We start from the raw sequence: 13,521 nt of genomic DNA, 5'->3' as shown, positions 1-13,521 counted from the left end.
CGGGATGACGAGCCATTCACCAAAAGGCGAGGTCTGCAGAACAGGTATGGGGAAAGCCGGCTTCCTGACGAAGGTGGAAACGCCCTAAGGCAAATGCTGCCACAGATGTGTTCTGACATGCCAGTGGGATAGCGAACAAAGGAACGACTGCTGTAACTTTGCGCTGCGCATCACACTACAGAAAACGTTCAGCACAGCGATCTGAAAACTGCACAGAGCCCAGCAAAGTTCCCTGCAGAGCATCAAGGAGAAAAGAAAGTTGCTGGAGCGTTCTGCCGCGAACAGGAGGCAAGACCCTCCCTGCCTCTGCGCTCGAATAGCATGAGCGAGCAGCCACAAACACAAACGATGCTACGGACGGATTCTTCTTCCCACGAAAGGGCTTGTAGAGGTGGACTTTGTGCTTCGTTGCCTGCAACAAGCCCGTGTCATTCGCATTGCTCACAGCAAACCTGCTTTAGTCAAGACGGCGCTTTAGAGCGCATGTTCAGGATGAGAATGCAGGACACAAATTTGCTGCCGAACGTTCACCTCAGCAGGACAGGACAACCTGCAGATTTCAGACTGACACACAGGCTCCTCGGCGGGTGTAGCGGAAAAGCATGCGGTAATGGGTCAACCGCGTCTATTCAACCAGCCGACGAATACTACAGAGAAGAGAACATGTACAGAAACCCGAGTCCGGCGCAGCAAGCAAGGAGCCGAGTCGGAGCAGCTACGCAAACAGTGAAGTGTTCTTGCAGCTCCCACTACAAATGCCCAAGTCGAGGACAGGCACACGAGCAGGAGCAAAAGCAGCTGCTAGGGCAGACAGCCGGCTTCAACTCTCTCAACGAGCGCAGCAGCTGCCTTCATGAGGCGCACGGAGGGATAGTTGCCGCGCCCTGTGCTGCCTCAAGCCATCCTGAACGAGATGCTTGTGAAGCAGCAGTTGGGCGTTCTCTTTCTGAAGCGTCTGCTGCTGAAAAGTTCCAGGAAAAGCTGAACTGCGAAGGCGATGAAGACGCAAGACCCGCTGCAGCAGAACCGTCAGCCTTTAGGTCTGCCAGTCAGTGCGCCAGCCTAAGTACCAACGTAGACAGCGAAACAGCTGAAAGCATATTTCGCGACTCACATTTAAATTCGTCCTTTGTTGGGGGGCCCCCTCCGCGGTCTCGTGAGTGGGGAGGCCTGCCAACCCACAACGGCCTTTACCGCAGGGCATGCGTGGAAATGCACAAAGCCTCAACGTCGTCAGCAAAGCAAACCGACTCCAAAGACGAATGCGCAGAGGCTGCCCAGACGGGGAGGGCTGCACTTGATGCACCCCTTAGACAAACTTTTGAAGCATCGTCTCTGGGCGCCTCGTGGGATGCATCGCAGCTCGGGAGCGCAGCAGCCTCAGTAGCCTCAACGGGGGAGCCGTGCTCCGTATGCTGCAGCAGCAGCAGCCTCCGCGCATCTGCCAACCTGCGAGACCGAAACAGGCGGCAACCACCTGACGGCTCGCGACCCTGCGCGACTGAACTGAACCCTTCTTGGGAGGAGTGCGAGAGATGCAGTGCCAGCCAGTGCGACGCAGAGGAAGGACATCCCCTAGAAAGAAGCGCTCTGGGAGGGTTAGAAGGACCAGAAGCTGCCTTAAGAGAAGCGCCGCCAGAAGAATGCGCAACTTGGGGCCAGCAGCTGTGCGACTGCCTGCCCCCTTACAAAGACTGTGGGAACGCCAGAGAACACAGCGAACAAACAACTGTCAGCACAGCTCTCGCCAGTAGCAGTACTCAGCTCCCAAGCGCTTCATCTCCCGTGCCGGACCGTCGACCTTCGTGCAGCTGCTCCCCCATCTCGGACGCCTGCAGCAGCGGGGTTTCCGCCTGTGCAGGCATGCCCGGGCGCCCCAGCAGTGACGCGTCGGTACAGCTAAGCGTCAGCGAGGAGTCACGGTGTGCAACACCGCAGCTAGCCCCCCCGATTAACCGCTCAATAAACGGAAGCCAGGGGCAACCTGAGGAAACCCGCGCATGCATCGCTGGGTTGCACCGGAGGAAAATTCGGCTCTTAAAGACATCTGGAGGCGACAGCCACAGCAGCAGCGCCTTAAACTTTATGATGGACTTTGGGGCTTTGGGCTTCCTACCTTCGATGCCGGTGTTGAATATCGCAGCTCGCATCATACAGAGGCACTGGAGAAGGGCGCGCTATCGTCTCAGGGCCCCCACTATTGCTGGGGAGCTTCAGAAGGCCTCAACAGTAACAGATGAACAAGTGCGGCAGCAGCACACCGGCCGGCCTCCTCTTGCAACGTGGGAAACGTCTTCATACGCTTCAACGTCACACGGGAGAGCAGGACCACCGACGATACAGCAGCACCAGCAAGGCAAACCAACAGCACCTGGGCGTGAGGCTCCCCCTGAGACCGACGCATGCACAGATGCTTCAATGAAACATCTAAGAACACGAGGCGGCACAGCCTTCGAAGGCTGCCTTGCTGCATATCCTGCAGCGGGAAAGATTTTGAGGGGAGGTGAGCAGCCAACCTTCATCTCAGAGGGCCCCCCAAAGCAATGTTGTCTCCAAAAGGAGACACTTAATCTGTGTGGCAGGGAGAGGTCTGCCGAGCCACATAGGCCAAGCAGCAGCAGCTGCCCCCGCGATGGGGAGGCCGAGCCCGCTGATACGAGAGAGCATGTCGCGACTGCGCATGCAGCAGCACAAGACTTCTTTTTAGAGACAGATGAAGAGAACAATGCAACCTCAGAGGGCCTGCCTCCGGAGGGAAGCGTCTCCAGCGATGCGGAGTTTGCTGCACTGCTGCGGGAGGCAGAGGTTCACGACCGCATGCAAGAGATGATGAGTCTGTGGCCAGAAAGGTGCGCCTCCTCCTTCCCAGGAACTCCTAAAATGAGGTTATACGAGAGTCTAAACCCCACAAGCGCGCAAGTGAGTGCCGGTGGGCCCCCTGTAGTAGCAGCAGCAAAAGCCAGCAACGAGGCTGTCTCCCCTTCACCAGCAGCAAGAACCAGCAAGGAGCGTGGTCCCCTCTGGATGCATGCGACTTTCCTGAGTAGCCCTGAGGTTGTCTCAATGAGGGGCCCCGGGGTATTTAAGGCGGAGGGCTGCGGAAGCCCTTCTCCCGAAGCAATTCAACCCATCTTCCTGCAACAAACACAAACATCACACCAACCACCTTCTCCTTGCCTCATCCCCCAACAACAAACAAGCGAACGCTGCCCCGTGGCTTTGCAAGCAGCTGAGGCCAAACTGCAGGGGGGCACAAATGGAGTGACGCCCGCATCAATCAGCAGCAACAACACAGACGCCTCCTGCGCAGCAGCAGCAGCAGCAGCGCAGCAACATGCTGCCTCAAACAGCAGGGGAACACATACGACCACTGTTGAATCCTGTGCAAACAACAAAACGCTTCATGAACATCGATCTACACGTTCACGGTGCAGGTCAAATCACTTGGGTATGCCTTCTCCTGCTGTCTCCTTCTGCCTCCTCCTTCTTCTGTCTCCTTTTTCTTCATTTCCTCCTGCTCCTGTCTCCTTATCGTTCTTCCCGGCTTCGTCTGCTTTCTTATTCTTCATCTCCTTTTTCTTCGTCTATCCCCTTCTTCTTCCTTCTCCCCCTTCTTCTTCCTTCTTCTGTCTCCACCGTCTGTCTGCCTCCCATCTGTCTCTTTCGTCTGCTCCTTCTACTTTAGTTTCGCGCATCTTCTTTTACCCCCTTCACCTTCTTCTGACTCCTTCTTCTGTATCCCCGTTGTTCTGTCTCCTCCCTTTCCTGGTACCTCCAATACATTATGGGGGCCACTATGCAGCAGTAGTTCGGTGTTGGCATTTGTTTGCATGCATGCCTGTATGCATGCAAACAAATGCAGCACTCGAACGTCCTTTGCTTTGTGCTTGTACTTGATTTTGTGCTGTTACAATTGCTTCAGGAAGGCCGCCTATTCCTCCTAAAGACCTCATCGCAGCAGCAGAACAGATGGCACTCCAGCAACGCCTCGCACAGAACGCTCAGGAATTCAGGAAGCAGCTGCTGCTGCAGATGCAGCAGAACGAACTCCATCCTATTTAACAAAGAGGAAAGGCTGCAGCAAGGGCAGCAAAGGAAGGCCAGCATACTCAACAAAACTGAAGTGTAGAAGCATGCAATACGAGGGCAGAGACTAACTTCATGCCCTGTGCGGGGGACGTCGGTGGACCAGTTGAGGACCCCTGCTATGCAGGCTGCACATATGAAGACCTGCAAACCACCTGTTACCCCCTCAAGCCGTGTTCGTGTGTCTCACGAGACAGCGTAGCTGTCGGCGGCTCCTTAAACTAGATATTGGTGGAGCTACAGAGAAAATATACAACCAGAATTCTTATTCAATAGTTCCCTTAACATAGCTTCTCAGCCACCAGAACGCCATTTATTCCGTCTCGTATTTTACGAGGAAGGAGAAGGATCGGCGCTTGAGTTGCGTAATACAGCAGCAGCAGTAGCAGCAGCAGTGGCAGCAGCAGCAGCAGTAGCACAAAACTATGAACAACTGCAGCGCCTCTCTGTGGCGCTGCCAGTATTCTGAAAGGCCTTTGTGGCAAGCTTTCGCTATTGCTGCGTAACTAACTCTGGATGCTCTGTTCTGGTGTACGCACTGCTAACAACTGGCGCCTGATCATTAAATATCTTTACTTATACAATAGTGACTGCGGAGTAAAGGGGAAATTCAATAAATATCTTCCCCTGGGTGCCGAGGCCTGCCGAGTATTTAATGTATAGTAGGATCTTTCGTCAGAAAGAATAGAAACGTCACCTCAGAATCTCGTGAGGTAGAAGCCGCTTCCTCTTGTCAACAAGTGCATGCAATCAAATGTGTAGGCGTCGGCTGCTAAGAACAGCTGCTGCTTCGCAGCTGCTGATTAATAAACATAGAACATGCGTAGTTCGTATAGGATATATAGTGTGCATATTATATGCATCGTGTATAAAGTATATGGTGCCTACGTATACAATATGTATTAAATTATATGGCCACTCAGGTTGCGCACAGGGCTATAAGAGAACAATAAACGTAATAAGCGGGGGCTTTCAATAAAGAGCCGCAATACCCCACACATTCTTGGTGGGCCCCTCTCCTTCTTTTAGGAGCAATCCCCTCTAGCGGGTTCAATTCGTGCTGTCTCTGCAGAAGCAGCTCAGCCGCAGCCTGCTGCGCTTATCTTCGCTTGATGTACACATACACAAGGCACACTGCCTCTCCCCCCTTCTCCTCCCCATCATTCAGCCACAAAAGAACAACAAAGCGAAAAAAAAGAAATATAAAGTTACATGCGTCTGCAGTGAACCGAGTGTGGGGAAGTCCGCTGGAACTGTGGCCCTGGCCTGCTGGGGCTGCCTGGGAGCTGGGGAGACGAACTGCTCCGGGTGTACATGCAGGGGACTCGACCTCCGGATTTGACGATAATGCATGTAAGTTAATGCAAAAGATGAGCGAAAAAAGCAAACGAAGGAGCAAACAAATGCAACGAATTCAACTGAGCAGCGCACCGGCCTCCTTGCTGCCTGCCTGGCCCACCCCTGCTGTCCTTCTTTGCTGTGCTGCACACACTTTGTGTGATTTGAGTTTCAAAAGCACATTGTTTTAATACTAGTTATTTTTACACATTTACGCAATACTTAATGAAGAGGAAAGCCCTGAGGGCAGACGAAGAGCACCGATGTCGATTGTGGCCGGCCTTCGCTCAGTTCGTGGGGGACCGACCAGTGGAGTGACACTGCAAAGAACACCATACAACAAAAACCATTTATTCCTTTTTGTTGTAACCACATTTAAATGAAATACTTTTTAATTTCGCTTTCTCCTGTTTTCCCCTGCATGCGAGCTGCCTGCTGCCCCCAGCAGCGCGTGGGCTGGTGCCTGTATTGTGGTCGTCGAGACTGCTTGAACTTGGGCTTCTATGGGTTGCGGATTGTTTATTGAATTTGTTTTTATCTAAATTAACTGCAAAACTCCCGTCTTTTGAACGAAGTGAGGCAAAAGCCGGCATGAAGGGGAGGGGGGGCACAGCCTCTCCGCCTGGCAGCCGACAAGGCCCCCCCTCCCCCTCTCTCTCATTCAGACCTCGACAGGAGTTCTCAGCTGCATGCATGCACACGATGGGAGGGGCCCCCCAGGGGTGTGTGGGGGGGGTCCCGGGGGAGGCGGCTTCCCCCAGGAGCGTGAGGCTAGGGCCCCCCCCTACCTGCGGTTGTTCGGCGTCTGTGGATGTGGGTTGCGAGGGAGGCCCCTATTTAGGCCGTCGTTCCATTTTAAGGAGGAGGAGCAGCGCTCGGCGATCTACTGCAGCAGATGAGCATCTGCAGTTTTCTGCTTCAACAGCAGCAGCGCAACACGGCGAAGGCAGCGACTTCTGCGGGGGATGGCATGCGTCAGGAGGGGGTGCAGAAGAAGGAGAAGGCGTCTGGGATACAGACTGCACCTCCGAATCTGGGATGGGGGCCTCCACGAGTTTGCAGATTTCTATGCTGCACGAGGCAGCCCGTTGGTTCCCTCACACTAATATCTACGCACGCATGAAAGACAACGCACAGTCTCAGTTTGATAAGAAACATGAATGCAGGGATGCAGGTGAGAGGCAGATACACACAAACAAATGCTGCTGCAGCTGCTACTGCTGCTCCTTCTGCTGTTTTCTGGTGGTTTCCAGCCGCCTGTTCTGCGGGTGCCGCTGGTGGCTTCGTTGCTGCTGCTGTTGATGCCATTTGGAGTTCTTGCGTCTGTTTTTGCTGCTGGTGCTTTCTGAGCTGCACCAGCTGCGGGTAGTCCCTTTGCCGTTGTTTTCTGTTACTGTTACTGCATCTGGGGGTTTCTGGCGTGAAGAAGACGCAGGGTGCAGCTGCTTAGCGATTGCGGGAGTGGGTTTGGGCCTTTAAAGGGTTTAGGGTTTAGGGTTTAGTGGGGTTTGGTGTGGTGTCTGTTTGTGCTGCAGTGACAGGGAGGTTGCGTATAGGGGGCTCTATTTTCACTCTTCTTCTGTTTATCTGCGTGACGCAGCGCCAGAGCAGCCTCGAGGATATCCCCTTAGCAGCATTTGAGATGGGGGGCGTCCGCTTCATTGGCTTTGCTTCTCTTATGACTTTTGTTTGTTCCCTTCCCATCATGATCATTGATGTCGCCCTGGGTAATTAATTTACAAGGGCCTCCGTCCATCCGTATAAAGCAAAATAAAAACCCTGTTGTGCTCCTCAAAGTTATATTTTAAAATTAGGGTTGTCCCCCCAACTTGCATGCATACATGCATGCTTCTATGGGGCTGCTGTGTGGGCATTCGTTGTGGGTGTTTTCAGGGCAAGCGGCTCAGGCTTCTGTGGTTGCGGCTTGTGAAAGTGTCCACCGGCGTTTGAGGGGTTTGGGGCTGGCTATGGCTGCCAGCACAAGTCTCTCAGCCGTGCTACAGACGTACATCTCTTCCTTGGTTTTGCATTTTCTTGTTACATCAGTCGGGACCCTTTCTACTTGGGTCACCAGCGACACTTTCCACGAAATCTGCGCAAGCTTAACCGCCGCCGAGTAGGCAGAAGGAAGGCCCTTGGTTCTACTGCGTCCTTGCTTCTATATTAGGGGGGCCCTTGCTTGCTTCTATCTACTTGCTTTAGTAGCAAGGGGCCCCCGCTACTACTGGCTCCTTGCATTGGTAGCAGGGGGCCCCATGCTTCTTCTTTCTCAATGCGCCAGTAGCAGGAGATTCTACAGTTTCCTTGCGCTAACACCAGGGGGCCCCTTGCTTCTCCAATCTCCTCGCTGTGGTAGCAGGGAGCCCCTTCGCCCTTTCGTCTCCTCGTGCTGCTACCGGGGGGCCCCTTGCAGGGGCCCCTGGTTGGCTTGTGTCTCCTTGGCTGGGTACTCTGCTGTCTGCTCTCTGCTGAGGTGTCTCTTCTCCTTTGCCTCTGTGTGCGTCTCTGTCTCCTTGCTTTCGGTTTTAGTGTTGCCTGGGGGCGCCTTCCCGGTTGTGCAGCTTGTGGTTTTATGCTTGTCTCTGTCTCCTCTATCTGTTTCTATTTCACAAGTTTTGTTGTTCCCTGTGCTGCGGCAGCTGCTGTCGCTGCTGTTGTAGCTGCTGCTGTAGCTGCTGCTGTAGTTGCCGCAGCTGCTGCGTGTGTGTATGCGTGCGGCAGGTGTGCGGCAGACATGCGCTGCTCCCCCCAACCCAACGGAGTATGCGTGGCTTCAGTAGAGAAGTACATTAACGCTTCGTGGACTCATTTGCTGACGTCTACAGACGTCACGACAAGGGCGTGCAAGGTTATTAGCTGCCTTGCTGTCTGGATAGTCGTTACGTACACTCTCACGCAGGTGAAGAGACCTTCCCTTCCTCTTTGCTCTTGCTGCTGCTGCTGCTGCTGTTTCTGATGCTTTTGCTGGTGTTGCTGCTGTTGCGAACACTGGGGGTGCTGCTGTCGCTGCTTTTGCTGCTATGGTTGCTGCTGCCGCCCTCACTGGCGCTGCTTTTGTTGTTGCCGTTGCTGTTGCTGCTGTTGCTGTTGCCGTTACTGTTGGCGCTGCTGGCGTTGGTAGTGGCGCTGCAGCTGCCGCACCGGCTGCGGTTGTTGCTGCTGCTGCTGCATGCCTTCGGTGTGCCCCTTAGTTAAAGGGAGGTGGCCTTTGGCTTCGAGGTTTGCTGGGCAGGCGGTAGTGTTGCGTTTTCTTGCTCAGGCGCCGCGCACGTTGGGTACGCTGGGGGCGTGCGTGTTTCCGTGCATGTTTATTTTGCTGCCGTCTTTGGTGTTGATGGAGATGACAGCTGACGATCAGAAGTATAACATGACGGACATCTTTAAGCTGCCTTCTCCCGTTGCGTCTCTGGGGGAGAAGTACTTTTGCGTTGTAATGCTGCCCCTTCTCCTGTATATGCCTGGAGACGGGGTGGTGCTAACTGTTGCTTCATACGACAAACTCTCTCATAACCCCGTCCTCATTAGCGTTGTCTGCCTCACTGCCAAGTGGCTCGTTGCCTACATGCTCTTTTACCTCCTCTTCTACGCAGAGGGCCTGGCATTCGACCCCCAATGTAAGTCCTACCTTCTTACTGCATACATGCATGCATACGTGCATGCATGCATACGTACATGCATGCAGACATACGTGAATGCACCGAACAAGCCTCAGAAGCTCTCAGGGCAACTCTAGTTTGTTCGGGTCTGCGCTGCTTCTGGGTCAGCTGCAGCTGTATCTGTATTGTGCTTGAGCGAGATTTCTAAATGCATTGGTGTTGCATAGGAATCAAAAATAAAAGTGTGGGAATTTTGTTTTTCTTTGTTGGATTTGTCTCTGCATCGGTGTTTGTTTGCATTGTATAGTCAACAGTTCGAATAGTGCAGTGTTATAGTCTATGTATTATAGTCTATGTACCTGTTTATGCACTGTGCGGTTCTTGCTGCCTAATAAACAAATAGAATATACGTAATATTTCTGGATTGTGTGGATTGCTTGTTGCGTAAGAAACAAATGTGCAATATGCTTCTGCGTTGTGTGTTCTCTGTGTGGCACAAGAAACAAACGAATATGAAAAACAAAGGAAGTCAAAGATCTGTTTCTGAATTGTATGATTTGTTTGTCGCATAAGAATGGGAATACACGATGTGTTTCTGCCTTGTGTGCTTTACCCCAAGAAACAAAAAAAATGCATTGACTGTTTCTGCATTGTGTGGCTCGTTTGACTCGAGGAAAAAATAGCGTATAAGAAACGAATACAATATATTATCTGTTTCTGCATTATATGGTTTGCTGGTTGCATAAGAAACAATTTGAATATGAGAAACAAAGAGGAAATAAGATCTGTTTCTGCTTTGTGCGTATTTGTGTCTCATAAGAAACCAAAAGAATGTATTACGTGTTTCTGCACTTTGCGGTTCGTTTGTCTAATAAGAAACACATGGGAGTATAAAAAAATATATTTTATTCAAGTATAAAATCTGTTTCTGCAGCGCATGTTTTGCTTGCCTCATAAGAAACAAAACGAAGAAACCAAGAGAACAGAAGATGTTTCCGCATTGCATGCTTTCTGTCTCATAAGAAACACAAAGATTTCTTTGTCTGTTTTGTGCGGTTTGTTTGTCTCAGTGTTTAACGGATTATTTCGACCAAATGGAATTCAGTGGATTACGTCGGGGGTGCCGGGCAGCGCTGCCTTTCCGGTGATGTGGTATGTGATGACTCGCATGTGGCCGGAGTCGTGGTTCTTAGGGATGATGTCGTTTGTTGCAATTCTTACGCAGCGCTTTTCAACTTGCTGGTGTCTCGTATTGGTCCAGTGGTCCTTTATATGCGAAATGCGCTGTCTAACGCTGCCAGCTAAGCCCCCACCACCTAAAGGATTACCTATGTCCCCTCAGCAGCAGCAACAGCAGCAGCAGGAACAGCAAACTACTGCTCTGGCTGCTCCTACGACTCCTGCCGTTGCTCCTCCTCCTATTGCAGGTGCACCTACTCAGGCACCTACCAGCAGCATTCCCACAGCTCCTGCTGCACCGAAGCAGCCGCAGGAGGCGGCGGGAGGGGAGGGGGTCCTGGGGGCCCCTAGGCTGCATTCAGGGCCGTCGGGGCCCCCCGTAGGCCCCACCCTACCACCTCCTGTCTCTGTGTTGAGAGCGCCTTCTGCCATTTCTTCGGAGGCCCCGGAGTTGTTAGCTCGTGAAACAGACAGTGCAAAAGGAGGAGGGGGAACCACCCTTGTGCGCCGCAGGAGACCGAGGGGTTTAGATGAGAGAGGCAGCAGCGGAGGGGGTGAGGGGGTTTGGTCTTGCTCGTTTTACCGCATGTTGAGAAGGAGCACCGCAGATACATACGAAGAAGATGATGACAAAGGGCTAGGTGCTGCTGAGGGGCTGTTTGCAGTGAAGGCCGTCTCTCCTGCAGACACCCCATTAGCGTGGTGGGGGGGGCCCGAGTCTGCGGGTCAAGAGAAGATTCGTGAGCGACAGGGGGGCATCTCTAAGTTTCGGGTGTCTAGACTTCTGCTGGCTCTAGTTGTGTACGGGCCTCCTGCTACTTTGTCTGCTTTGCTTGTTTGCTTCAACACGGGAACAGACACCTCACAAGACCCGCGTTTTACTGCGCCTGTACAGTACAGCCTGATGGTCAATGCAGATGTTTTCGTGAGGCTGATGCTGGGGAGCGTTAAGTGCGTACACTTGGCGTGGCTCTTTGGGGTGCGGCAGCAGGTGGAGAGAGTAGGGGTGCTACCTCTATTGGTGTTGAGTTTTAGTTCAGTGTCAGTGATGGTGGTGCCTGTGCTGCGGGTTGTCTTTAGCTGGGAGATGTCTACTTCAATCTTTCTCTTGCTGTTACTGCCCGCGGTATTCTTCTGTCTCGCCTTCTTTATAGTGGCGCTGCAGACTGCACAAAACCTCCGACTTATTCTACAGCAAAAAAAGGGGCCCTCCCCTCTCCACTTTAGGAGTTCTCCCTCTGCTGCTAGAGGCACCCGCAGGGGCCTCCACCGCTTAGGGGCCCGCAGCCTTTCGCTGCACACACGCACTTTGCCTTCTCTTCCTTGGGATGGGGGCTCTGCATGCGCTTCAAAGGAGGAGTATCTGTTCATACAGTCTAAGAGCTTGTCTCTAGAGCGTGTTGCGCCGTTGCTGGCAGTGGAAGAGGGGGGCCCCGGGGGCCCCCCAGAGGACACCTGCACACACAAGACGGCGTCTCCTAGGGAGACACCTGCAACAGCTGCTGCTGCAGCTGCTGCAGCAGCTGCAGCTGCTGCAGCTACACAAGCTGCAGTGAAGCGCAAAGCTGCAGTAGCAAATAGGAAGCAGAAGAGGCCATCAAGCCGGTCTTCTGTGTGCAAGAGCTTCCTTTATTTGAGGCTGCTGAAGAGCAACTTGTATTGGGCCTTCATAGGGAACGTGGAGATGCTGCGAGGCAGTTTAAATATGGCTCTAACTGGGAACCCTTGCAAACCGATCCCGTTTGTGTGGGGTTTGCTCTTTAAGTTTGTTGCAACTCCTTGGTTGCTGCTAGACTCTGTAGAGCATATCGTCAGCACCGTCCCTAAGGCCCTCTCCGACTTGGGGGGTTTAGGGACCCTCATTGCCTATCTCCTCCTCGCTTGGGTCGGCTTGCTGCTCTGCTTCGTGGTGTATGGTGAGCTCCCTTATAAGACGCAGCAGCTTATGCTTCATATCTCCCCTTTCTGCACTGCCTAGCCAGCTCAAAGTGTCTCCTGTCCTCTCTCTTGAATGCATGCGGGTGTGCTTGCCTGGTGGTGTATATACACTAGGTTTCTCTCTGTACATACACACATATCTGTAGCAATATATCTATATATCTGTCTGTGCGCATATATATGCATATATATATATATATAAACCTGTATCTATATCTTTATGCCTATCTCTTTCCACATATATATATGCGTCAATATATATCTATCTGTCTCTGTCTATACATATATAATAACTTCCTGAGTGTAGTGAGATGCAAATGCCCCTATACTTTGTTTTTCTTTGCATGTTGGTCTTGTTGAATGTTAGACAACAAACCGCCTTTTTGAATATGCATGCATTCTGCATTCTGTCTGTCTTTCTTTCTGTTTATGTTTTTCTGTGTTTATTTGAAAGCCTCTGGTTAATTAATTACGGCCATCCCCTCTTCTGTATCTCTTGCCTCATTATGCAACACATGCATTTGCTATGGTGCCCTCAATAAGTCCGTCACTGCTGCTGTTGCTGTTGCTGTTGCTGTTGCTGTTGCTGTTGCTGTTGCTGTTGCTGTTGCTGCTGCTGCAGGAGCCATCCACCCTGACAGCCTGGAGCGTTTGCTGCCTGCTCGAACCCTTGAGCTGCCTCGTTGCTGGGTGCCTCGGGTGTCTTGTCAGTTTCGTATGCCTTTCTTTGATGATATTAATCCGTTGATCTTTGACTCGGAGGCAGCTATTTGCTGCAAACGCAGGGGAGGGGGCCCCCACGGCAGTAGGGGCCCCCGCAGACACAGGAGGGGGGTCCCCCGAGCGTGAACAGAGGGTAAGCGAGGGCCCCCTCTTGTTCTTAAGAAGAAGAAGAAACGATTAGGCTTTATAACAACGCACAGAGGCAAAGGAAAGGCATAAAAAGAAACAAGAATGACTTTACCCGAGTCTTCTGCTTGTCTTGCACATGGGGCTTCATGAACCCCTCTTCTATTAATGAAGTATTATCATATATGTAGTATATAATATATAATATATATATATGTAGCGTACGTATGTATATATGTGGATAGTATATATACGTGATGTATCTGTATAATGTATATATACAATATACATAATGTATTTGTATATGGATGCTTATATATATATTATATATACACGCATACATACATATATGTATAAATATATGTATGAAAAAAGCCCTCCGAGAGCAGCAGGAGCTGCTGCAGCGCTTTGGGGATGCATGCATGCAGCGCACCCCACCCCACTTGTTGTCGCCTGTTCCTACTCCCCTCCTTCAGCGCGCAAGGCTTTAAGAGAGAACACTAAATATCGCCACCACCACCACCCCCACCCCCCC

The 13,521-nt window shown here is 51.9% G+C and overlaps 2 protein-coding genes across 2 annotated transcripts; both read left to right on the top strand.

The window, feature by feature from the left end:
* Positions 1-498: 498 nt before the first annotated feature.
* Positions 499-4,062, top strand: EAH_00005350 (hypothetical protein, conserved; the record flags this gene model as incomplete). The annotated part of the gene is made up of 2 exons (XM_013392831.1): positions 499-3,448; positions 3,923-4,062. The coding sequence occupies 2 exons, from the start codon at positions 499-501 to the stop codon at positions 4,060-4,062; spliced, it is 3,090 nt and encodes a 1,029-aa protein (XP_013248285.1).
* A 2,064-nt stretch (positions 4,063-6,126) lies between these two features.
* On the top strand, positions 6,127-12,177 carry EAH_00005340 (hypothetical protein, conserved; the record flags this gene model as incomplete). The annotated part of the gene is made up of 6 exons (XM_013392830.1): positions 6,127-6,598; positions 6,960-7,151; positions 7,318-7,540; positions 8,146-8,272; positions 8,684-9,038; positions 10,091-12,177. The coding sequence occupies 6 exons, from the start codon at positions 6,127-6,129 to the stop codon at positions 12,175-12,177; spliced, it is 3,456 nt and encodes a 1,151-aa protein (XP_013248284.1).
* Positions 12,178-13,521: the final 1,344 nt, after the last annotated feature.

This window comes from Eimeria acervulina, genomic scaffold (assembly GCF_000499425.1).
Source record: "Eimeria acervulina Houghton genomic scaffold, Eah_scaff22, whole genome shotgun sequence".
Taxonomy (NCBI): domain Eukaryota; phylum Apicomplexa; class Conoidasida; order Eucoccidiorida; family Eimeriidae; genus Eimeria; species Eimeria acervulina.
This window is presented reverse-complemented; position numbering and strand designations above follow the sequence as displayed.